General features: G+C 32.2%; 6 protein-coding genes and 3 pseudogenes across 9 annotated transcripts, besides 4 other annotated features; 5 read left to right on the top strand and 4 right to left on the bottom strand.

The window, feature by feature from the left end:
- Positions 1-44: 44 nt before the first annotated feature.
- Positions 45-4,093, bottom strand: TVAGG3_0616060 (A-type inclusion protein-related family; the record flags this gene model as incomplete). Its single annotated transcript, XM_001317657.1, has 1 exon — positions 200-4,093. The coding sequence occupies one exon, from the start codon at positions 4,091-4,093 to the stop codon at positions 200-202; it is 3,894 nt and encodes a 1,297-aa protein (XP_001317692.1).
- Positions 4,094-4,581: 488 nt separating this feature from the next.
- On the top strand, positions 4,582-5,498 carry TVAGG3_0616050 (armadillo (ARM) repeat-containing protein family; the record flags this gene model as incomplete). Its single annotated transcript, XM_001317658.1, has 1 exon — positions 4,584-5,480. One exon carries the CDS (start codon positions 4,584-4,586, stop codon positions 5,478-5,480), a length of 897 nt encoding a protein of 298 aa, XP_001317693.1.
- A 369-nt stretch (positions 5,499-5,867) lies between these two features.
- On the top strand, positions 5,868-6,783 carry TVAGG3_0616040 (Golgi to endosome transport; the record flags this gene model as incomplete). Its single annotated transcript, XM_001317659.2, has 1 exon — positions 5,895-6,500. The coding sequence occupies one exon, from the start codon at positions 5,895-5,897 to the stop codon at positions 6,498-6,500; it is 606 nt and encodes a 201-aa protein (XP_001317694.2).
- A 147-nt stretch (positions 6,784-6,930) lies between these two features.
- Positions 6,931-8,113, bottom strand: TVAGG3_0616030 (helicase protein; the record flags this gene model as incomplete). The annotated part of the gene is made up of 1 exon (XM_001317660.1): positions 6,944-8,113. One exon carries the CDS (start codon positions 8,111-8,113, stop codon positions 6,944-6,946), a length of 1,170 nt encoding a protein of 389 aa, XP_001317695.1.
- A 974-nt stretch (positions 8,114-9,087) lies between these two features.
- Positions 9,088-9,173: a mobile genetic element.
- Positions 9,174-13,005: 3,832 nt separating this feature from the next.
- Positions 13,006-14,977, bottom strand: TVAGG3_0616010 (protein serine/threonine kinase protein; the record flags this gene model as incomplete). The annotated part of the gene is made up of 1 exon (XM_051240187.1): positions 14,128-14,914. A coding segment is annotated over one exon (787 nt), but the record flags the coding sequence as incomplete, so codon positions are not given.
- Positions 14,978-15,762: 785 nt separating this feature from the next.
- Positions 15,763-16,149: a mobile genetic element.
- Positions 16,150-17,478: 1,329 nt separating this feature from the next.
- TVAGG3_0615990 (spectrin binding) lies at positions 17,479-19,299 on the top strand (the record flags this gene model as incomplete). Its single annotated transcript, XM_001317663.2, has 1 exon — positions 17,538-19,175. One exon carries the CDS (start codon positions 17,538-17,540, stop codon positions 19,173-19,175), a length of 1,638 nt encoding a protein of 545 aa, XP_001317698.2.
- Positions 19,300-19,357: 58 nt separating this feature from the next.
- Positions 19,358-21,072, bottom strand: TVAGG3_0615980 (annotated as a pseudogene). Its single transcript has one exon — positions 19,580-20,891. A coding segment is annotated over exon 1 (1,312 nt).
- Positions 21,073-21,823: 751 nt separating this feature from the next.
- Positions 21,824-22,446: a mobile genetic element.
- Positions 22,447-24,213: 1,767 nt separating this feature from the next.
- Positions 24,214-25,519: a mobile genetic element.
- On the top strand, positions 24,310-25,439 carry TVAGG3_0615960 (annotated as a pseudogene). Its single transcript has one exon. A coding segment is annotated over exon 1 (1,130 nt).
- An 8-nt stretch (positions 25,520-25,527) lies between the features above and the next one.
- On the top strand, positions 25,528-26,060 carry TVAGG3_0615930 (annotated as a pseudogene). Its single transcript has one exon. A coding segment is annotated over exon 1 (533 nt).
- Positions 26,061-26,201: the final 141 nt, after the last annotated feature.

Here is a 26,201-nt window from a genome sequence, read left to right as displayed (position 1 = left end):
AATTCAAAGTAGAATGGTTTGTTGAACAATTAGTTGAAATAATTCCTAAAAAGAAAGATAAAATATTTTATAACAAAAAGAGTAAATAAATATATACCTGGTTTGAATTATCAGAAGCATTGTTATTGTGATTAAAAATATTTCCGTCTGCTCACAATTTTTGAAAGAATTTAAATCAATACACGGAAATAAATTTAAATCATGCTTCGAAAGCTGCTCTGAGCAAAGTTTGTACATCGTTAGGATCCGCGTCAGTGAGTTTTTTCAATTTTTGAATGACATATTTTGATTTGTCATACTTCTTTTGGATTACTTCGTAATTCACCAGTCTCTGCTTTGCTTTCTCAAGAACTTGCTTCACATTGTCATCTGTTGGCTCTAGAATGTCTCCCATTGTTACACCAACTGTTCTCATTACGAGTTCATTTGATGAAGGAGCATTTCCACGAAGAATTTCATTTGCAAGGGCCAAAGCAAATTCAGTGATAGTAGCTTTCGCTTGAACTCTGATTCCAAGCTTCTGTGTGGCTTTCTTCAGCCTTTGGAGAGTTAATCTGCTGTCAGGAGTCGCTGGATACCTCGCTGACTTCTGCAAACTAATGGATTGCTGACGCTGTGGTAATTCGGCAACTTTAGACCGCAATTTCTTAAATGAGTCGGTTAAATTGTCAAAATTCTCTTCAAATAAGTTAATTTTCTCATCAATTACTCTTGACATTTGTGAGAACCTTGTTTCTAAGGAGTTCTTGACATCAGAAATTTGTTTATTGAGATTTTCAACCAAAATTTCTTTTTGTTCGAGTTGTTTCATAAGTTTTCTGATAAGTGCAAGATATTTCTTGGCCTGTTTATCGTTTTCGGAACTTTCAACCGTTTGAGATTTGGATCTCGTCATTTTCGGACATTCAGTTTGAGATTTAAGCATTTCTAACTCTTCTTTAAGGTCATTAATGAGTTTATCCTTATCAGCAATCTTGGATTCGCTTTCTGAGACCAAATTTTGTAAAGATTTGACTTTTTTAGCCGAATTTGATTCTTTGAGTGCTTTATTCTCTTTAGTAAGCTTACAGAGATGCTTTGCAGCCGTATCTAAGTACCCAGAATTTTCTTCAATCTGGTGTTTATACTTGTTTACTTGATCTTTAGCGATAACAAGCTTCTTTTCGATACTGTCTTCTTTATTTGTTTCTTCTATGACTAAAAGGAAGTCAGTTACATCGTTTTGGAGTTGAATTAACTTTTCAATTTCTTCATTCTTTTGATTTAGGTCAGATTCGAGTTTATTGATCTGTTCTAATGTTTCCTCGTTATTATTTCCATCCTTTTGTTTAAGTTCCTCTTCTAGTTTGAGAACTTTTTGCTGAAGAATTTTGAGATCTGAATTTTCCGTGGACAATTTCTCTAATTGTTGACTCATTGCATTGGCAGACTCTTGCATATTAGCTTTGTCTTGGATATGTCTGTTGTTTTCTATCTTCAAGGCTTCAATTTCTGAATTTAATTTTTCGGATTCTTCAATTTGTTGTTCTTGTTGTTTAATCTTGTTCTTGAACTCACTGTTCTCCTTCTCAAGAGCAGAAATCTTCTCTTCTAATTCAGAATTCTTCTCATTTTGAGTTTGATCTTTGAAATTAGAAAGTTTCGACTTCAATTCTTCATTTTCATTGGATAAACTCTCATTTTCAGCAAGAATATCTTTGTTCTTTGCACATAATTGGTCAATTTCTGAACATAATTTCTCAATTTTGTTTTCCTGGGCTTTTGCTGATTCATTTGCATTATCTTTCTCTTGTTTATAGTGATTGATCTCTATCTTCAAACTCTCAACTTCGACGGTGAGTTTTTGAATGATATCTTGAGAATCAGACAGTTTACTCTTGGCTTCTAGTAGTTCATCGTTTTCTTCATCAGATTTATCTTGTTTTTGCTTCTTATTTTCGTTGTTTTCTGATGAATTATCTTGATTTGATTTCAAATTATTGATTTGTTCCTTTAACTGTTGGTTTTCTGCTTGGACTGCATCACGCTCATTTGATATCTTATTCAGTTGGTCGCTCATTCCATTGATTGTGTCATTGAAATTATTATTGTTCTGTTTCAAGCGATTGTTCTCAATATTCAGTGTTTCAACCTCCATCTTGTTCTCATCCAATTGCTTCTTCGCATCTTCTAACTCAGATTGAGAAGATCTCAATTTATTATTAAGATTTTCGTTTTCTTTTTGGAGGTTATTTACTTTTTCAGAGAAACCATTGAGTTGACCTTCCATTAAATTGACAGTTTCCTTCAAATTATCTCTATCTTGCTTTGTTTGGTTAAGATTGAGTTGTAGAGACTCAAGTTCAGCCTTGTTGTCCTCATTGTTCGATTCTGATTCTTGCGACTTCAATTTTTCGTTTTCTTTTTCAAGATTATTTAATTTTTCTTTCAAATCTTGAATTTCTTCATTCAAAGATTGATCATTGTTGTTTTGTTGACCGGATGCGTTTGATTTGGCCTCCTCCAGTTCTTTCTTCAAATTTTCATTTTCATTTCTCAAAGAACTGAGTTGTTGAGATAATTGGTCGAGCTGTTGGCCCATTCCATCAATCGTATCGTTCAATGCAGACTTTTCTGCCTTCGATTGGTTCAATTCGATCTTTAGAGCTTCTAGAGAGGCAAATGAGCTATCAAACTGGTTATCATTTGATGATTGTTGTTGTTCGAGTGATTCTATCTTCTCTTGGAGCTGTTTCTTCTCTTTTTGAAGAGAATTATTTTCTTTATTGAGTTTATTGATTTGATTGTTCATTCCATCAACGGAATCATTCAATTCTGTGTTCTTTTTCTTAAGATTTTCATTTTCTTTTTTAAGATTCTCGATATCAATATTTAATTTTTGAATTTCTTCTTTTGAAGACTCCTGATTGTTCTGGCTTGCTCTAAGTTCTTCAATTTGCTTCTCAAGCTCTTCAATTCTCTTATTTTCAGAAGAATCTTTAATTTGATTATTTTCTTCAGAGAAAGATTGATTTGAAGACAATTTCTCAATTGTTGAGTTGAGTTCTTCTATTTTTGCATTGAGTTCATCTGTCTCTTCCTCTAAATTCGAGATCTGATTCTCTTTATCTTCAATTTCGTCTTCTTTGTCTTCTAAATCTGCCTTTGCTGTATCTAGCTCGTCTTGTAATGACTCGCTCTCTTTTTTGAGTTTTTCGTTTTCCTGTTTCATATGAATTAATTCTACTTGAATTTCTTCTTTAATTTCTTTGATTTTGATGAGGTTTTCATTCTCTTTCTTGAGCTGAGAGATCTCATCTTCAAGTGATGTGATCTTGTTGTAGTGAACATCCAATTGTTTGTGGCTGTTTTCTTTGTAATTTTCAAATTCTTCTTCTAAATTAGTTTTTTCTGCTTCTAGATTGCCAATAACACGTTGAACCTCTGTGTTCATGTTATTGAACTGTGTTTTGAGTGTTGAAACAAAGCCAAGAAGTGTAGAATTTTCGTTTTCTAAAGATTTGAGTTTTTCTGTGAGAGATTTGTTCTCTGCTTCTAGATTTGAAAGTTTATTGTTTAGCTCATCAGTTTGGCCAGATGCTTTAAGTAGTTCTTCTTGATTTTGATTTAATTTTGATAATTCTTTTTTGAGAGATTCGATTTGACTCTTTAAACTTTCATTTTCATCTGTGAGCTTTTGATTTTCGCCGGTTAATTGATTGATTACTTCTTCATTTTCTGAATTTTCTTTATTTTGTGTTTTGTTTCTCTCCAAAGCTTCTTTAATCTCTGTATTTTCGGATTTTAATCGCTGAATTTCTTCGTTTAATGATTTGTTGTTTGTTGCTTCGGTAGATAAATTTTGAATTTGCTCTTTCAACTGAGTAATTTCTTTTTGCAGCTCAATTTCGGTTTGGTCTTTAAGTGCTAGCTTTTCTTTGACTTGTTCAAGCTCGTCAGAAGTTTTCTCAAAATCTTCGGTTATTGACTCAACGTCTTTCTTTGAATCTTCTAGTTGCTGCTTAAGATTTTTGACTTCCTCTAAAGCATTATCACGTTGAGTTATTGTTTGATCAAGTTCTGCAGCAAGCGCTTCAAATTCAGAATCACTCATAACTGCAAAATGAAAGTTTTATTTGAAATTTCATATCTATATCTCCTAAAGATTTTATTATTATATTAATTGTTTCATTATATTATTTTTATATTAAATTTTGTCACTTTTTGAAGTGTAAACATTTTAAATTTCTTGAATTGCAAATAACATGTATTTTATAGTGAGTACAACTAATATTTAAAATTTCGGTTCAGAAAACAAAAATCAATATTTAATTGATGAAAAGCAAGGTATATGAAGTGCTAATAAGGCGTTTATGTCCAAGACTAGCTCACTTGAAAGCTAATACCAACATATGAAGCTATTTGTATGAATTGTAGCCAAAAATTCAAGATGAAGAAATGATGTTGAGTACAAAACTATATTTTTAAGATATTTTTGCTGTTTCAAGGTACAGCTTGATAGAAAATAAAAAGTTACTATCCCGGACAAATATGAGATTTCAGATGAGATGAAATGAATAAATAAACGTATTCGACCACTTAAAATGGACACTGCTACAGCTGTCGCCAACATTACCCCAGGAAGTGAAGTTGCTGCTCTTGCCCGTTGCTTTGATACACTTCTCCAAGCTGATTTTGCTGATACATCAATCCTCGAGAAGCTTCTTCCATTCCTTGAGAAGAATCTTCTTGAAAGAAATATCATTGATTACTCAATTGAACCAGGTATCGATATCACAAAGAACTACTTCGTTCTTTGGGAACCATTCCTTCGTGCTAAGACAGCTCTTCTTATCGGCACAATCATTGAGAAGTGCAAGGAAGTCCCAGATGTTTCCAAACTCGTTAACCCACTTGTTGATTTATTTTTAAGCGAAGAACAGATCGAGCAATGCTTTGCTTTAATTGCTCTTTCTAACATCGGCCTTCGTAAGCCAGAAGCCATCCTCCCACTCTTCCCAAAGCTTGTTAAGCCACTTATCCAGATTGTCGGTGCCGCTTCATCACCAGCTACATCATTCGATCTTTACCACTCAAAGGCTTTCCAGTCCCAGGTCTTCGAGTCATTCTTTGACTTCATGGATATCCCAGGACTCCTTGTTACACCAGATAATGTTCAGCGCCTCTTCGAAAACAACATCACTTTGGCCATCATACAAGTTGCCCTTTCTGAGCAAGTTTACATCGAAAAGAAGCCAGCAACACTCTGGCGCATGATTTGGCTCTTCCTCCGCATCACTACAGAGCACCCACAAGGCTTAAAGATGTGGGATGTCGATCACATTCCAAAGATAGGTCCTCAAGCTTGCCAACTCATGAGACTCGCTCTCGTCGCTCCAGATAGAGCTGCCTATATCCGTAACCAAGTTGCTAAGGTTCCAAAGGAACAATGGACAGCTGAGAAATTCACACAATTACTTAAAGAATTACCAAGACAGTAATCTTGGAGTATACCCCCATTAATTTAACCTTTTTTTAATTTTTATAACTCAATCTTTCATATTTTTTAAATTTGATATGATATATACTTTATTGGACATGTTGAATACGTCTTATATAATTCAGATAATTGATTTCCATATGCAAAATCTTTATCTAGTTTTGGATATCTGCCTCCGATTTCGTAACTTTGAATTTCGAGCAAACTGAATCAGATCAAAACGAGTTGGTAAGATCAAGAATAATGGTTAGTGATCCATTATTGTCAGAAATCCCAGATAATTTACTTTGCCAATTAATGAATCAGTGATAATATTATTAATAATACTGATACTAGTGATCATTCTCATGCGATGTGTAAAGAATTTCAATATCGAAAAATATTCACCCGAAAAGTGCCAAAACCAAAATTCAAGATGATGCGTAATTTCGATTTCTCTGTTAAGACCATAGTTGTCGGAGATTCTGGTGTCGGTAAAACCTGTTTGCTCCTCAGGTTCATTCGCGACGCTTTTGATGAAACATCTCAGCCAACTCTTGGTGTCGAATTTATGACAAAAATCGTACAAACAGCAAATCACAGAATCGAACTCCAACTTTGGGATACTGCTGGACAAGAGCTTTTCCGCTCGGTTACAAGAGGATACTATCGTGGTTCAGCCGGTGCTTTCCTAGTTTTCGATTTAACTTCAAGAGTCAGCTTCGAAAATATTTCAAGATGGCTTCACGATATTACAGAAGTTGCTAAAAACGATATCGTTAAAATTTTAATCGGAAATAAGAACGATCTCGACGCTCAACGCGAAATCACTGCTGAAGAAGCACAAGATTTCGCAAAAGCAAACGGCATGGTTTATTTCGAGACATCTGCTAAAACAGGATCAAACGTAGCCGCGGCTGTTAATGCTTGCCTTGATATTATTGACAAGAAATCACTCAACGGCCAGTTAGCTATCCCGCCCCCATCTGATAGCATATTCTTTGACCAGGATGAACCTAAAAAACAAGGCTGCGCTTGTTAATTTTTGGAAAATATGTTATCTTTTTAATGTTAACCATAAAAAAATTAGTTACCTCTCTTAAATAAATTACTTTCCTTTTGATCGGATGATTTTATACTATACTTACTCTCAATATTTTTTGATTTTCTCAAATGCATTGCTAATAGATTACTTTTCCGGCACAAATTATAATATATTCAATAAAATACTACATTTTATCCGAGATTTAGCCTTTTGAAAAGATTAATAGAAAGAAATAATCGAATCAGGAAAAAAATTCACCTTTTATTTGAATAGATTGTTTTTCATGCAAGCTTGTGTAATGCTAAATATATAAAGATTTCATTGTTGAATCAAATATTTGGTTGAGATATTTCACAATAATTTTGGTTTTGATTAGAATAAACTTTAACAAAAATAAGTTTAGTATATAAGAATTAAAAATAACAGTAATAGCTCTATATTTAGAAAAATAATGCATCGAGATCAGATGGAAGTGGTCCAATCTTTGTTGAGAAGTATTTCTCAAGCTTTCTAAGTTTCATTTCATCACTTTCTCCTGCGCACAAAGTAATTGCAAGACCTTTTCTTCCGAATCTGCCAGATCTTCCAATTCTATGGAGATAAACATCGCAAGTCAATGCGAAGTCAAAGTTAATAACAAGGGTAACGTTTCTTACATCGATACCTCTAGAGAATACATCAGTAGCAATTAAAACTCTCGCTTCTCCTGATCGAAATTCTTCTGTAATTTTTGCTCTGTCGTCCATCGTCATTTGGCCGTGAACTAAGGCAACTGTGAAGCCGCTGTCAACCATTTTACCCTTCAACCAGTTACCCTTTTCAACGGAATTCACGAAAATAACTGCTTTTTCGATGGCAATCGATTGATAAATATCAATAAGTGTATCGAACTTCCATTCTTCGTTCTCTACACGTACAACGTATTGGTCGATGCCTGTGAGTGTTAATTCATCGCGAGGAACTCTGATTTCAACAGAATTTCGTAGATGAGCTGTTGCAAGCTCTACAACGTCAGCGCTGACTGTAGCTGTAACAATAACTTTCTGTGCGTGTGGTAATTTCTGTAGAATGTCCATAATCGTGCTCTTGAAAGAAGTCAACATTTCATCTGCTTCATCCAAAACAACGGATTGAACTTTCTCTGCTTGGATATTGTGTTCCTTAAGTAATTGAAGGATACGTCCTGGTGTTCCTGAAACGCAATGAATACCTTTTTGTAAGGCTTTTACGTCTGCACCGAGAGAATTGCCACCAACACATGCGCGTGTGTTTGCTCCGAGTGATTTAAGTGTGTTTTCGGTTTGTATTGCTAATTCGCGTGTTGGAGAAACGATAATTAATTCTGTTGTTTTTGAAGTAAGTCTGAGGCGTGCAAGAGTGCCAATAGAGAAAGTAGCTGTCTTACCACTACCGTTTTGTGACTGAAACATAATATTTTTGCCTTGTGAAATGATGTAAATTGCTCTTTGTTGAATTGGAGAAGGCTTTTCCCAGCCATTTTTCTTGATAGCTTCAATAAGCTCTGGTTTAAGTTTCATACTTTCCCATGTGGGATATACTTCAAGTGGAACATTCGATTGAAATTGGCGATCTTCGTGAACTTCAGACATTGTCACTTTTATATAATTTTTGTCCCACCTAAAATCTTCTGACACTCATAAGATTTTAGCTTGGTGTTCCTAGTATTAGCTTTGTATTCATTTATGCATTGATTATTTGGATGAATTTTTTAATTATCTGGCTGATTTTCTGGAAATATATTTCTAAATCTAAAGTTCAGCAATCTTCCATGTATGGTTGTAATTTCTTACCAATTTTGAATGTAATTTTTAGATAGAGTAGGATTATGACTTGCCAAAAAGTTATTTTCTTCAACAAATAAGTTTACTTGATGCATCAAAAGGATCACCTAATGTTGTTGTTAGTCAAAACTATTATGAGCTTCTTAATCCTTGTAAAAACACAAATGATTGTTCACCTTATAAAATCAACGTTGAACCAGGTAATTACATCATTGAAGCTCATAGTGGTGAACAAACTGACTCATATGGTAGTTTCTGGGAATTTTCTCAAGAACGAATCAAACTCAAAGAAACAACAATACTCCTTATATCACTTGGCGGCACAACAGAGAAATCAAATAAAATATTACATTCAACAGATCATTTTAACACAATTATTTAAATTTTTTATATCAAATTGTGTTAGTTTTCCATTTTTTCGATTTAAAAATACGATTTATCATGAATATTAAACAAGTTCTATTTAAAGGTTTACGCGAAATCGCAAAAAATCCAAAAATTTATGTTTTTCCATTGTTGGAGTTAATACTGACTTTCATTATACTTAAATACTACACAAACATTATTTGGCAAGTCATAATCCTACTCTATCCTTATCAAAAACTAAATTCGGAATCTAATTTTCACTTGAACATCCATCTTGATTCTACAAATAAAAAATACAATTCTCACTGAACCAATTTGGTAGGATATTGTACCAGATTCTTTCAGAATTTTTAATTATTCTGAAAATTTTCTTTTAATGCATTCATTCACTATATTACGGCTTTAAAAACATTCATGAATGTAAATTTTCTGTAAAATGGCAATAGTCCTTCCGAAGTCTCTCATTTAATGAGAAACTTCGTAAAGACTTTGCCTTAAAGTACTCTAACTACTGTTCCATGTTTTTTACAGCACTACGGATTCTGTAGTTGAGCTAATGGCGGAATGTTCTGCCGTATTCTATATTTTGTTTAGATTCTCCAGAAAAACTTTGCGTTAAAGCACTACCATTATAAATTATGGCCCACAAAGAATGAAAGGGTCAGTTTGAAATAGTTTTATGTTGAATTTGACTGAACAGAAAATAAACATACAAAGAAAACCATTGGACTTTACCTTAAGTGAAAGATGGTGTGATTCACTCAATGTTATTTGACTGTATAATATGAATAGGACTAAATAAGAGAACGATTTTCTCTGGAAATCCCTTTTTCTTTGATTTTAAAATTTAATACAAAATTCAATGAGATGTCTCAAAAAATTATATAGTTTACTGCCGTTCCGACCTTGTTATTTTAAAGAAAAATTCATAATCATAAATATATTTTATATGGTTTTTGGACAGCTTAACATCTGGAAAATATTTCCTAAATTTTAATTGAAGGAATGATACGTTTTATTTAAATTTATGCTGCATCCTGTGAATGGAGCAAAATGTATCTTTATTATTTTTTTGAGAAATACTATCAATTTCCTTATTTATTAAAATTTTAGTCTTTGGAAAACAGAATTGCATTTATAAACCAGTAAAATTTTCAGAATTCATCGCCAGCTTTTTCAGAACTGAATTTCATATTGTTTTGAGCAGATTTTTTCCCCTTATTTCTTACACGAACTTAAGTTATTTTCTTCAACAAATAAGTTTACTTGATGCATCAAAAGGATCACCTAATGTTGTTGTTAATCAAAACTATTATGAGCTTCTTAATCCTTGTAAAAACACAAATGATTGTTCACCTTATAAAATCAACGTTGAACCAGGTAATTACATCATTGAAGCTCATAGTGGTGAACAAACTGACTCATATGGTAGTTTCTGGGAATTTTCTCAAGAACGAATCAAACTCAAAGAAACAACAATACTCCTTATATCACTTGGCGGCACAACAGAGAAATCAAATAAAATATTACATTCAAATGATCGATATAACACGATAATTCAAGAATATCAACCAAATTCTAAAATATTTTCAAAAAATATTAAATCTATTGATTCAAAACAAAATACGATATTTATTAGTTCACACCACGGCGAAATACAACGCAAAAACTATTCAAAATTTGGCACGGTGAGGATTATAAGAGATGATTGTTATAATTGCGAAAGTTGTCATTATTATGCCTCTGGTAAAGTTTGATGCGATAGGTGTCCCGAAGGATATTATTTACCATATGAAAAATCTCCTGGATGTGAACAATGTTCTCCTTCATGTTTATCATGTTCATCATCTACTTCATGCCAAGGTTGTTCTCAAGGAACTTATTTATCTGAAGGTCAGTGCCATTCATGTTTAGATCATTGTGCAAAATGTAGTTCACGTTCATCATGTGAAAGTTGTAATCCTAGTTATTATTTATCATCTGGTAACTGCACATTATGTTCACCTACATCTATATGTAAACGATGTAGTAATTCAAAATGTACACAGTGTTCAGATGGTTATTATGTATCAAATGGAGATTGTACAAAGTGTCCAGATAATTGTTCAACATGTAATTCACCTTCATCATGTACTATTTGTAATGATGGATATTATTTATCATCTGGAAGATGCACATCATGTTCACCTACATCTGTATGTAAACAATGTAGTAATTCAAAATGTACACAGTGTTCAGATGGTTATTATGTATCAAATGGAGATTGTACAAAGTGTTCAGATCATTGTGCAACATGCACTTCATCTTCATCATGTGATAGATGTAATACTGGTTATTATCTATCATCATCTGGTACATGCCAATCATGTCCATCTGGATGTACAACATGCACTTCATCATCATGTAATAGTTGTAATGATGGTTATTATTTATCAAATGACGAATGCCTTCCATGTTCGCCATTATCTGGATGTGCTCAATGCAGTAATTCAAGATGTACTAGTTGTATAACTGGTTATTATTTATCATCAGGTAGATGTGTATCATGTTCAACTTCATCAGGATGCGATCAATGCAGTGATTCAGGATGTAAACATTGTTCAGAGGGTTATTATTTATCATCAGGCGATTGTTCAAAATGTTCCGGTAATTGCTCAACATGTACTTCTTCAACGTTATGCACTGTTTGTAATTCTGGATATTATTTATCATCTGATAGATGCCATTTATGTCCAGATAATTGCTCAATATGTAATTCATCTTTAACATGCATTAGTTGCAACACTGAATTTTCTCTTTACAATGGTCATTGTTCTTCAAAATGTCCATCAGGATATTATTCGAGCAACCAAACATGTGTTAAAGTTAAACACACACATGATACTAAAGATGCATATTATAAGCAGCTACGTTTCTTACGTAGGTAATAAGAAATTAAACAAATTTGAATTGATGTTTACTTCATATATTTTAATTTTTTTGTATACTAGAGTCAAAATCTCGAGCACAAAAGTGACATTGAATACTTGTAAGCAGCTAAGAGATTAAAATATGAACCCAATTTTTATACAATTCTATATATTTATATAGTAAGAATCAAAATCACCAAAATCCACATTATGCTAATACTAGTGAGAACACTCAACATTCTCGATATTCGAATCAAAACTTAACTAGTATGAGAAATCAATATCCACTCTCATTAGATTTATAAGTACTTTCCTGAACGGATGATGAAGAATGAATTAAGATGGCTTGTTGTTTAAATTAAAATAATTTTGCATATTTTGGTTTGCATGCTTTAGAGGTAGCATAATCTTATTTTTGTAGGATGTGATGTATAGTGCCGAGCAGTGGCAGTTCATATGAGTCAACTAATTTTTTTCAACATCCAAAATACGAAATCATTGGTTGGATGATAATGAAAATGGTTATCCTAGAGTTTTAATCTTGAGTGGTAGCGTCGCTTTGATTCCCATAACGACATAAGCAATAGGATATATCTTCACAATATACAAAACCGGCCAAAATTGTCTCATTTTGATCTGCCATCAGCACTAATGTAATTATGTTTAATATTATAAAATACCTACGATTCGATTTCGAGATTCAAATATAATTTCAAATCTATCAAAATCTTTTGTGCTGCTTAAGAGAACATCAAAGTTTCATGAAGATGTAATTAATGAAATCGCCGAATCAAGGTAATATTGTATTCATATAATATGAATTTTTTAAAAAAGAGAAAATATAATGTAAATTCCATGATTATAGTATCTACTGTGTGCAAACTTAAAAAAGCTGTTCTTGAACATGTAGTATAAGTGTAAGAGATGATTTGATAAAATATATTCTGAATTCAGATTTTTATGGTGGAATTAGGTTCTCTCTGGGAACAAGGAACATTTGAACTCATCACCTATTTTCCAAATTTTTGAATTTTACCATATATATAATGGAAAAATAATAATATTTGTAACTGATTTTTTTTATTTTTGCATTAAAAATTGGAAATTTTTTCAAAAATTTCAATATTTTGTTATTTTTTTATTTATTGAAATAGAATTTTGAAATTTAAATACTGTAGAATCTTTCAATTTTGTTATTTCTATAATATTATCCTTTAATTTTTATATTTAAATTGTAATTTGTGTTAATAAGATAAACTATATCTCAAAATTGGATGATTTATAATATAAATTTGTCATATATGTTATCATTAATTCAATCTTTCTCAAAATTACAATCAACAACAAAAACAACAAAAAATTTGTTAAATAAATTAGAGATTTATACAATTTAATAAAGTGTAATAATATCAGAGGAGCTAATAACAACGTTTTATAATAGGTACAAAGGAAGTAAGTTTAAAGAATATTCCCTAAAATGAATTGAAAGCTCGAAATCTAAGCATTGCATAGGAAATTGTAGTTTATCATACATATTTACATTATCCTCTGTTCAGTCATCGAGTATCGTTGTAAAACTAATGATATTGGATACAAACGTGAAATTCCAAGCGAATCTACAAGTAAATATATTAAAAATCAATTTTTGGTATTTTTCTTAATAGGGTTACCGAAAGACTATTCTATTTAGTTGAACAAATTTTGTTCACAGCTTTATTGAATCAAAAGAACGTCAGGGACACTATCGCTAGCAAGTTTATTTACGTTGCATTGAGTAATTGGAAAAAAAGAAAGGAAACAACATTAATGTCATTCTTTAATGAGCTATGTAGTTATTTAAATTTCGACGCCGTTTGTATCAAACTACGTTACGGGGCTTGTGTAGATAACTCCCGTTTTAACGGTAGGGAAAAAAAGAATCAAATAATTAATCTGCCGCAGTTAATGGACCATTTCGGAGCAAAAAATAAATCTCATTAAGTAATAAATACGTTTAAACAGATAAAAAAAGGAAAAATAAAAAGATAAAAATTCAATAAAATTAGGCTAAGCCAGTTTGAACAAAAGAGAATCCAGCAATGTTGCCGAAATCGGTCATACCAGGGGTTACAAATGAATCTACAGCGATTTCATTGGTAAATTCGGGATCAAAATTCTGAGTTGAGAACCTGTCTTTAATTTGTGGAATATAGCTTGGCATGTACTCTCTGCCAAGAATTGCATCCCAATCAACTCCTTCAAAGAACGGATGACTTTTAATTTCTTCAAATGTAGCGCGTTTCTTTGGATCCTTCTCGAGTAATCTCTTCATGAAGTCGACAATTCTCTCATCCGCATCTTCAGGATAGAACGGTTCCGATTCAACAATATCTTGTAATAAAATCGACTTGTTCTCGTTATAGAAAGGAGTACGACCGAAAATCATTTCGTAAGTCAGAATACCTAATGCCCACTCATCGATCTTTGTTCCGTATTCCTGCTGAAGAACAACTTCTGGGGCTAAATAATCCGGTGTTCCACAGAAGGTGGTTGCTCCTGTAGTACCGTTTAACTCCTTTGAGAGTCCGAAATCTGTAAGCTTTATATGACCATCTGCGTCAAATAAAACGTTTTCAGGTTTCAGATCTCTGTAAATGATTCCGTACTTGTGCAAATGAGAGAGAGCCAAGCCAATTTCAGCAATGTACAATCTGGCATCGTCAATTGGAACAACTCCGACTTTTTCCATGTAATAAAACAATTCTCCGCCAGAAGCGTATTCCAAGCCTAAATAGACCTTACGATCAGATTGGAAGGCGAAACAGAGGTTAACAACGAATGGATGATGGATTTTCATCATGATATTCTTCTCAGTAAGAACAGAGCAACCATCAACATCGTTTATCACAGATTTTCTTATGGATTTGATTGCATAAAGCTGATCATTATCATATCTTCTGCAAAGCATGACCTTTCCATAGTAACCTCTGCCAAGAACAGAAATTATCTGGAAGTCATCCATCGACAGTTTAGTGCATGTTGTTTGAATTGATCGAAAAACGTTAAACCACTCGGATATTTCTTCAGATGAGCATGCAGAAAATAAAATAGGCTGAGCGTCCTTAGATGGCTTGATTTGAAATCTCGGATTTGTTGCTCCGCGAACTAATTCGAAAGTAACATCTGGTGTCATGGGGATTACAATATCAATGTTTGTAATTGCTTCATCTTTGGATACGATAATTGAGTGATCTGAAATAGAAACATACCTGTTATGCCATAATCCTTGGTTGTTTCCTTTTTTCTTTAGCCAGCCTCGTTTTGGGAGGGAGAGTGGGTCCTTGAGTGATTTCATATAATTAGAATTTTGAGATTAATTCAAAAATTTAAAAAGTCATATTTTTGAAAGCAATGCGTAAATTGTTGATAGTTTTATTAGGGAACATTGAATTGAACGAATGTAAAAAGTAGATTGAATCATCAATTCTGACAGTTACTGCCATGATAATTGAAAATATTGAAATAATGTCAAAAATCAATTGTATAAATTATAAGATATCAATATATGTTTAAATAATGTTGCATGCTAAGTAGTGTCAACGATAAAAATTGAGATCCTATTAATCGTCGAGGAAGTACGATTATTTTTTGGGCGAAAAAGTATCTTAAAATATGATTATTAATATGTTTTTAAAATAAAAAATTTGAAAGTTAATTTGAGATTCTCATATAATTTTTTGAATGAAAAAATAAATATAGTCTATATGAGTTTTTGAATAATCACACTTGAGATATATCTAAAAAATAATTAAAAATAGAGTTTGAGAAGACTTTTCAAGGTGTAATGAAAAGTGTGATATAGAAAATAATTATAGATATTTTAATTTTATATATTGTGCTAAGCATTATATTAAATTTTTAGGAAAAACACTTTTCATAAGTATTCAATATTTGAAAATACGCTCCAAAAAAGAATAGATTCTTTTATATTCGCTTATATAAAAGGAGACTCTCTATCAGATGCGAATGCCTGAATTCAGCACCTCTGATAGAGAGTTTCCTCTTCTATAAGCGGATCTTTTTCATGTTTTGTTAATATAAAAAATCAAAATCTACCAATATGAGAAATTAAACCCTGCGAGGCCAGTCTAGAACTGGCACTTCGCAGGGTTTAATTTCTCTTGACAAAATACAATAATCAAATGCTCCAAAGTTTTCAAATTTTTATTAGGAATAGGAGCCTACAAAGCACTGATTATATATCAGTGCCTGGTAGGCTCCTATTCCTTCTCTAAATGGGAGAAACTTTGTTTGAATAAGATAACATGCGAACAAAGTTTCTCCCATTTAGAGTGGGATTTGGAGGGTGGGAGGTACATAGATAGAATATGTATCTCTCACCCTCCAATTCCCTCGGGAAAGTTCGAAAACTTTGGTGCAATCAGCAACGATTGCACCAAAGTTTTTGCGTTTAATTGAAGGAATTGCTCTTTATGATATATACAGTTACAATGCATATATCATAAGGAGCAATTCCTTCCAGATATCTGGCAAACTTGCTCGCAATGGTTCACAATTGCGAACAAGTTTTGTCATTTGTCAAGAGAAATTAAACCCTGCGAAGCGCCAGTTCTAGACTGGTGCCTCGCAGGGTTTAATTTCTCATATTGGTAGCTTTTTATGTTTTTATATTAACAATAACTCATGAAAAAGATCCGCTAATATAAGAGAATCTATTTTTTTTGGACCGTATTCTCAAATATTGAATACTTATGAAAAGTGTTTTTTTCTAAAAATCTCAGAATATATTTACAATAGTAAAATAAATAAGATATTTAAATTTATTTTTAAATGCTTTTTTTATATGAGATTCTCAAAAGTTATATCAAAAGTCTGTTTTTTCTAAAATCTAATATCATAATCTATTTCTCATTTTAAGTACATCTTAATTCATTTTATTTTCTATATTTTTTCAATATTTTTGAGGGAATTGTGTTGCTTCCCCGACAATAAAATTGAGAGGTTTACACATTGACACTACTTAGCATGCAACAGAATATCATTAGAGACCATTCAATTTTTTTGTTTTTTACATTTCATAATCTTACATCACAATCGTTCGAAAATTTACACCATAATAAATTCGTGGTTAATAAGACATTTAATTTAAAAGATAAATTTAATGATCTATCTGACTCTTAAATTTTCATATTGTTAAAATTATTGAAAAGCGCTCTTTTGTACTTTTCTCCGATTTAGATATGCAAATACTAGCATCTTTTTAATAAAAAAGAGCTAGTTTATATCTTTTATGAAATATTCAGATTTTTCCCAAATATTCACCATCAAATCTACTCCGACATCTCATGAAGACACATTATTGGATCAAATTCTCCAATTTATCCCGCCCATTATTATTGATGGACTCGAGTCTAATTCAAAAGTGATCAATTTTGGAAATATATGCTTACTATCGAAATTATTAAGAACTATCTTATCACTAAGCAATTTGTTGTCAAAACAATTAATTCTCAGAATTTTTTCAATTAATCTTAATCTGTCATTGATAATTCCTTGTCATTATGCATAACTAACATTAAATATTTGCTTATTTTTTGAAGAAATTTATTGCAACGATTTGTAAGACTCAAATTCTTTTCAATTTCATTATTTATGTTTCATTCAATCTCATGACATTCAAATTTTAAAATTGTAGCAGTAATATTCATTTCTCGATTTAGAACAAGTTTTACAAATTTTATTTTGCCGCGCGATTATTTTCAATACAAAGTAGATTTTCAATCATTAAGAAACGAAATCAATTTAATTCATATTATTATAGTTATAATAAGGCATATAGTATTGCGCCTGTAAATTTTCATACAAATCAACAAGATTTTAAAATCATTTTTTTTGAAACGAATTCAAAATTTAGCGACCCTTCATCATTAGCCTTTTTTGAAAGCATAGAAGACTACTTGAGCACATATGACTCAGTGTACAACCTTACCTCCACTGAAGAAACAACAATTAGACAAATTGTCGAAAAGATCAAATCCATCTTGGTTTCTAAGTACAATGTCCCCATTGCTTCAATATTAACCGATATTAGCATACATTGTACTCTTAAGAACAAATATTTTGCCGCCTATTGGGAGGTTTTCAAGATCCTTTATAAGGAGTATCTGCCAGATAAAGGCCTTGAAAACATTCATCCAGCCTTTAAATACTTGCTGAATAAGGAATTCAACCTTAGTTTCCCTGTCAGACAGCCATATTTGTTAACCGTTCATGAACCCAGCTCCATCTTCTTCTTAATTATGCGCGACGACCTTCCAGCTTTAATCGAATACCTGAGACAGAGCTTTATCAGTATTGAAGATACCTTAGACTCTGCTCTATACCCAATTTACAATCTTAACCTCCTCGAAGTTGCCGCCTACCATGGCTCTTTGACCGTCTTCAAATACTTGCTAGAGAAAATGCTCATGAAGGTTACCCAAAACTGCCTCTACCTAGCAATTATCGGAGGATGCAAAGAAATTATCGACTTGTGCCTACAGTCCCAAAAAATGGATGATCAATGCATGATCTATGCATTAAGAACCCACAATTACGACCTTGTACAGGATCCAGTTCTCAGTGCCAACGTTGATAAATCCAAATTCTTGGAATACAACCTCAGGAACCTCGTTTTGTACATTAAAGAAAAACAAGACATGGACGTAGCATTACTTTACTCCTTCCATTATTACTTGCCACCTCTATGGGACTATTTATCAGATAACGGTGCAACCATAAATGCTCATGATAACGAAGGCAATACACCATTGCATATTGCTGCAAGTCACAATTACGTTGCAGCATTACAATGGCTCACGAACCACGGAGCAAATATCAAATTACAAAATTCGAAGTTACAAACTCCAATATGCATCGCATCGAAGTTCCAAAGTGTTGAATCATGCCACTTCCTTCTCGATAATGGCGCCAACGCCCTAACGGTCGACGATTCCAAGGTTCAGCCACTCCACTACGCTTGTTCCTACGGAAACATCAGATTAATCACCACGTTCTTAGATCGTGGTGCAGATATCAACAGCTTGGATCAAGAAGGCCATGGAACTCTTTACTACGCGATCAAATCCCACTCTTTGGAAGCATTCTGCTTCTTGATCGACCACGGAGCTGACATTCACGTCAAGGACACAAAGGGACACAGCCTCATCTTCGCCATTACCTCTGCAGAAAGCATTCCGATCTTCAACAAGCTGCTCCAGCTCGGCTTCAACATCAATGAGACAGACACTGCCTTACGCACTGTTCTCTCTTACGCAGCAGAGAGAAATGACCAAGTCTTCCTTGACTATCTCATGCACAGTGGAGCAAACGTCAACCACCAGGATGCAGAAGGCAAGTCACCATTGCACCACGCAGTTCAAAACGGAAAGGTAACCAATGCAAAGCTGTTGGTTCTCCAAGGTTCGATGTACGACCTCGAAGACAATAAAGGCAAAGTTCCAATTGAACTTGCCACGATGCTCGTCAAGAGAGAGGTCGTCAACTACCTTCAAGACTGGTTCCGTGGTGATTACAACCATGTCGCTAACTATTAATTAGTTTCTTTATAATTAATTATTTTATTTTAAAAATTTTCCCGTTTTATTATTAAAATTGATTACTTTTCAAATATTTACACGGCATATATAATAAACAGAGAAAATTCAACAACTTACATTAGAGAATATCATAGTTTTAGATAAAATTTCACTTTCTAACATTAGTTAAATCTAATGACTGTGTATAATCATTAAAATTTCTGTAATTTAGCTTTAATTTCATTGAAATTTAATTTAATTTTTTAGATTAACTAGTGTTAGTGAAGGAATATGTAAAAAGTGAGGCAGTTAATAAAATTCATGAATAAAATTTGTATTTACACTTGATGAATAAAACAAAACAATAAAAATGTTAAATACAATAATATAATAATATACATGCAAACAAAATAAAGGCTCTATTACTTAAATAACACATCGATTCTCTGTAATATCTCTTCTTTGTCAAAATTATTTTTGTCATTTTTTGTGACTTCTTCGACCAAAACCTCCCAATTCCTTCTTTTAGATTGTATTGCTCTATTTCTCTCACTCTCTATTCTTCCGATTTCGAGTCTGCTGCCGACATCATGGTTTACAGACATCAAAACTCTGGCTGCGTCCAAAGCTGCTTTTGATACAACAACGTTCCAGTGCGTGCTGCATCTATCAACCTTTCAGTATGATAGGAACGAGTTTTGTCGAAAACGATGAGAAAACAATTAAAAAATTTTTGTTCGTTATTACATTCAAAGCAGAAATGTTTGTTTTGAAGTTCAACGAATCCAAGGATTCCTTAAGGATGTTGAAGATGATCAAGCCGCAGCTCTCGATGTCTTTCGGTGGAAGATGAGGCGCCAAATATGAAAAATGGCTAAGAAAAGCAGTTTCTTTGTTTGTGTCTGTTTTTGGCCAATGTTTCACTAATTCGTAAAGAGTCCATGTGGAAATGGTTCCATCTTGGCTCTCAAAGAACTCGGCGAGTTGATTAAATGGTCCGAAAAACTCAGAAGACATTTGAGAGGAAATTAAGGGGAAAATAATCGTTTTGTAAAGTGTGAAAAATGGAGGTTTGAGAGGGAGCGTCTGCGCTTTCAAGAAATGATGGAGAAATCGGAGGCATGGGGCTACACAAGGATATAGCATGTAGTTATCACGGTATTTGAGAAGCTGGCGTAAAATTATTTGAAAAATTATCTGACGATAGCCTGAGACTGTATCAAATACGAGTAATATGAAAGATTCGACTGCTTGTATCTCTTTTGGATCTGGACTTTCGAGTAATGTTATGTAACGCGTGAGAAAATCTTTAGTTAATAAATTTTGCAGAGCACTGATCTCCGAATTAGATACGAATGAGTATAGTATTCTATGAACAGTTGAAAGATGTAACCAACTATTAGTGTTAATTGGTATCCTTGAATCTGCGTAGATAATCGTGAGTGGAATAGGTGGAATTTCGCGTAATATGTTTACTTTTATCATATCGAATAATTCTACTCGTAATGATTCGTCTAGGCTCCGAAATACGTGAACGTTATTAACAGTATTGAAGATTTTCGTGAGATAATCTGCTTTTTTGCTTCTCATATTGATTGTCTGTGGGTTATCAAAGTCGACTATTGTCTTACAAAATTGTAATGCTTCGACAAATTGTGTTGCCAGTGCTGGCGAAAGAGTCAATGGAGTTTCATCTTGCTTTTCTTGTTGTGTCTGTTCAACAGAAACTTGCATGAGAGTTAATTTTTTGGCTGAAGTGAATCCTGAAGGTGGACCGCTTTTAGGATTGATTCGTAATTTGGGTAAAGAATTGACCAAGGGAGTTCTATTTTGCTGCTGAGGTTGAATACATTCTGCACGTACACTAGAGCTTTTCTTCTGATGTTAGAAATTAAAATATACGTATCTATTTAAAAAATTACTCATTATTAAGCAAATATAAAAAGGTGACAATACCCGTGGTCTCAAATCTGCTGCATGTAGACTATTCAAAATTTTAATATCTGTGTTTATAAATGTAATTATATTTAGATTGTAATTATATAAAAATAATTTAAGGAGAACGATAATCATATCGGCGTAGACTCGATCTTATTACTCGATTTTATATTTCTAAATACATTAAGCTTAAATTCAACTACCGAATTTTTCCTTTCAAAAATTTGAGAAAAACCAATATAAAACAGTAAAAACTCTCATGATTTGATGACAGTAGTATATGTTGACGGGTTTAGTGACTTTTTTTGTTACATCTATATATAGACGATGCATTAAAATATATTTATTTATAAATCATTAAAAAAATTAACATTAATTTTAAAATAATTTATTTTTTATCTTTTAGCCGTTTTCGCTACTGGTGCCAAAAAGTTTGCAACGGGTTTAAATATCATCCATGTAAAATTTTAGAATTAATGATGTTATCGTTACAAAAAGATTAAAACTGAGGAAAAAGAATTTAACGGGTTTAAATATCATCCATGTAAAATTTTAGAACTTGGTAACGAAAAACTTCAGAAAAAATTAAACGAAAGACTATCAAAAGATAAAGTTGAAAGAGTAAATAAACTCGCTAAAGGTAATGGTAATGATGAAAGGTGTAAAGATAAAGATAAAGTTTATTCAGTTTCATATAATAACTGGCACACGTTAGGGATAAGAAAACATTTAGGAGATTATGGGAAATGTTCTGAATTCTTTAAATCTAGTATATACGAGAGAGTAAAAGAAATTAGAAATAATTATTTTCATGAATAAAAGATTCACTACCATAATGAAATAAAAAATAAAAAAAATTTAAAAAAATAAACTTCTTACGAAAAAATTAAAACTTAGTTATGTTTATTTTTTTATTTTGTATGAAATGAGCGTCAAAACTAACAACGTTAAAAAATTAGGATTCACAAACGAGGAAATAAAGGATATATTAGAGGAGGTAGGTTATGAAGTTAATAAATATTATTTAAGAAATTGTCAAAAATTTGCCGAGTTATTAAATGATTTAGATTATGATGGAAAAATGAATAAAGATGATGTTATAAATTTCTTATATCCCACATCTGAAGAAGAAAAACCTAAAGAACCTGATGTTTTCCCTGAATATTATGAAGAACGGATTAAAGATGATGAATACAATGAAATTGAAAGACTGAAAAAAATAAGAGATGAAATAGATGAAAAATTAAGGAATTAAGAGAAGTTGAAAAATATAATGAAAATGAAGTAGAGGGTTTAATGAATATCCCAGCTTCAGAATCAGAAGTTCAGAAATCTCATGAAGAAAGATATAAAAATTATGTCTCAGAATCAACACAAAATTTATTAGATGTGTGAAATAGACGAAACACTTTCAGAAGAAGGTACTAAATTTATTCGTAAACATAAGTTACAATTTATTGATAATGAAGAATACCCTTGTATCTTACTTTCACCACCTTTAGATTCCGAAAAATTCAAAAAAGCACTAAAAAACGTGACATATGCAACTAATACGATTAAGAAAGAAGATCATGATATTTACACAAATTATTATTTAAATAAATGCACAGGTGTTGATAAAGTTTTTGATTTATTAGATAAAATATCAAAAGAAACCATTGGAACCCATAAAATTTTGTGTGATTGTGGTTTCATTATTGAAGATACCAATAATGTTTCATATGAAAGAACAGCACCGAAGGAAGACGAAGTGGAAAGGTCTATACCATTCGTTATTAAGAACATAAAAGATATGAAAACTTATAAACATTATATTTATTGATTTATTTCAGAAAAAATGGAAGCAACCCATAAAACATCTTCTCATCATTTTATAGCTATTCATACATTCCTTTTCAAAGTTGTGAAATTAAATAAGACAGGAATTAGATTTAATGTATCAGGGTACGCATTCTTGAGTAAATTAAAATGTATTCGTCACGTCGCAGATGATAAAAATTTATGTGTTCTTAATTCATTTTATGGGCTTTAAAAAATAAACTTTATTTTTATTTATTTTTTAATTTTTTATTCTTACATAAATGAACAAAAACGGAACAGCTAAAATGAATGACAATCAAATTAGAGCAGAAGGTAGAAGGTTATTTAAACGCTTCTATAACATTCCTGATGGTGTTAATCCTAAAACTCGTAGAAGCTATTTAAATGAAGCAATAGATGCATATGAAGGGTTTGACATTTCATCAGAAAGTGAGAGATTAGCGAGAATGTTAAATGTTAATATTGATTTCTATTATTGTGATCATCAACCAGAAGACGTGGACATAAATAAGGTAGACTTTCCATTAGTGGAATCAATAATGATAGATCCAGAATTTGAAACAGTAAATATTTTATTAACACAGAGTCCATGTGGAAAACTTCACGCTGACAGAATAACAGACGTTGAAGCACTCACCGGCTATAAAGTTTGTCCATATTGTAAAGAAGAAGTTTATTCTATCCGTGATGATCCAGAAAGGAAAAACCAAAGAAGATTTTTAAAGCATTGTGAGAAATGTAAAGAAAATAATGGAAGATTAATTCAAGACGTTCAATTGCAAAAGACCCAGCAACCATATGCACCACATATTACGAAACAGAAGATATATCAGTGGTTATTAGCTCACAATTTGCAGAATATTATAAACCGACAAGATATTATATTACTTTTGACTTCGAAACATTAGAGACTAAAGAAGAATTACAACTTTCTGAGTGTGCAACTTTGAACGCTTACTTAAAACCATTCATGGTATCATCAACGGTTAAATTAAATGATAAAACATATACAAGGAATTTTTGCTTAACTTCGAGTGATTCTTTTATTTCTGATTGGATTGAGTTTTTATTTTCAACCTGTTCATTAGTTGCTAAATCAAATATGAGTCAATACAATGAATTATTGAAGTCGCAAACGGCGGGGACTTTGTCCCATACATTAAATGAAAAACAGAAGGAAGCATTTAAAGAACTTCTAGATGAGGAATTCAATAAAGTGAATATCATAGGTTTTAATTCGGGAAAGTTTGATTTAAATTTAATTCTTCGTGATTTAAACACTGCAAAATGGAAAATATAGGGTGTCCAAAGGTGCGTTTAGCACAGCGCTCTATATGAGACTATTAAAGGAGATATATGCTGATTATAAATATATAATAAAAAATATGAATATATGTATATGATGAGTATGTTGTATTTTGGCGCCATGCCGGGATATAAAATGAATTTTGAGACAAGAGGCGGTTTCGCGGGAAATTTTGGCGGGATTTTGTTCATTTTTTTTAATGAATCATAAAGAAAACATCCTCGCTCTTGCCAAAAAAATGCAAAGACTGTAAAAAAATCTACGAGACATTGGTAAAATGCTTCGGTATGGATGCTCCTAGCTATTCCACTGTAACGTATCATGTTAGGATGTATCACTTCATGAACAAAAAGGCGCCCATCATAAAAATTGACAAAAAATCGCCGGATCAAAGAAAAATCAAAGCAATTCTTCAAGCGCTAGATGAAGACCCAAGAGCATCACTCAGAAGGATAGAGGAGATGACAAAGATACCATGTACAACAGTCAGTTATTATCTGCACAATTATTTGAACTACAAACTAGCGTATACACGTTGGGTTCCGCACAACCTTAATTCAGTTCAAAAAAAATCTAGAGTCCAATCTTCGAAAGAGCTCCTCTCTATATTGTGTGCGTATCAATCCAAGAAGTTTCGCTTTTTAGTAACAGGGGACGAGTCTTGGTTTCAATATGCAACAGAAGCCAAAATCATGTGGATCCCGAAGGATGAAAATCCGCAAACATTCCCGAAGAAAAAAATTGACACACCAATGATGATGTTGTCGGTTTTTTGGGGCGTGAATGGCATCATCGCAATTGATATTCTTCAAAAACCTAATACGATGAATGCTCAGTATCTAATTGACAATGTTCTTACTCAAATTATCAATTCTGATGAGTTTGAGAAATCCAAACAACAAAAACAAAAGTTTGCAATTCATTTTGATAATTCAAGAGTTCACAAAAGTCATAAGGTAATGAATTACTTGGTGGAAAACAATGTCAAAGTTGTTCCAAACCCAATTTATTCACCTGATATTGCACCCTCTGACTTTTATTTATTCGGCACGCTAAAAAAGAGAGCTGAAGGACGCGAATTCGCGAGTCCAGATGATCTTGAAAATTTTGTAAGAGAGCAATTTGAGCAATTTTCTCATGATGATTTAAAGCGTGTCTTTCAAGCCTGGATCGATCGCTGCGAACGCGTGATTGAATCCAATGGTGATTATATTTAAATAAACTTTATATATATGTAACTTGTTTATTTCTATTCGCAGTATTCAGGTTTGTGCTAAACACACCTTTGGACACCCTATAAAATCAATGCTGGGTTCTTCTTCTCAATTTAAGCAAGTCATTGTAAAGAAAACAAACGCTCCATATGAATTGAGATTTATTGACATCAGAAATTATATAGCGGGTGGGACATTAGACCAATTCACTCAAGATTTCGGAAACAATAAATCACGTGTTAAATCCTTTTTCCCTTATCAATTTATCACATGGGAGAATTCCGAAGAAGAATTATATAAAGAGGAACCATTCACAAAAGATTCATTTTATTCAGCATTAACTCAAGAAACTATATCAGATAGTGATTATCAAATATATCTCAATGATGCTAAATTTTTTAAGAATAGATTAGAATATTTTATTCATTATTGCAATAAAGATGTTGAAATTATGATTGACCCAATTGATAAAATTATTGAAGAAACATTTGTTTATAAAATTGATATGCTTCATAATCTTTCTTTATCATCGAATGCTTCAATGATTCGTTACGCTTTAGCATATAAAGACTTTAATCCTAATGAAAATTCCTGAGGAAGAGATAGAATCAAGTTTTGAATTAACGAAAAAGTATTGGAAATATAAAATTGAATCATATAAGAAACAAGATGAAAAGGCAGAAAGGGATACTAAAAAATAATGTTTCAATGGATGATTTTCAATACTATCACGATTTAATCCTTTCATCTAAATGCAAAATGTGT

This window comes from Trichomonas vaginalis, chromosome III, assembly GCF_026262505.1.
Source record: "Trichomonas vaginalis G3 chromosome III, whole genome shotgun sequence".
In the NCBI taxonomy this organism is placed as follows: Eukaryota; Parabasalia; order Trichomonadida; family Trichomonadidae; genus Trichomonas; species Trichomonas vaginalis.
This window is presented reverse-complemented; position numbering and strand designations above follow the sequence as displayed.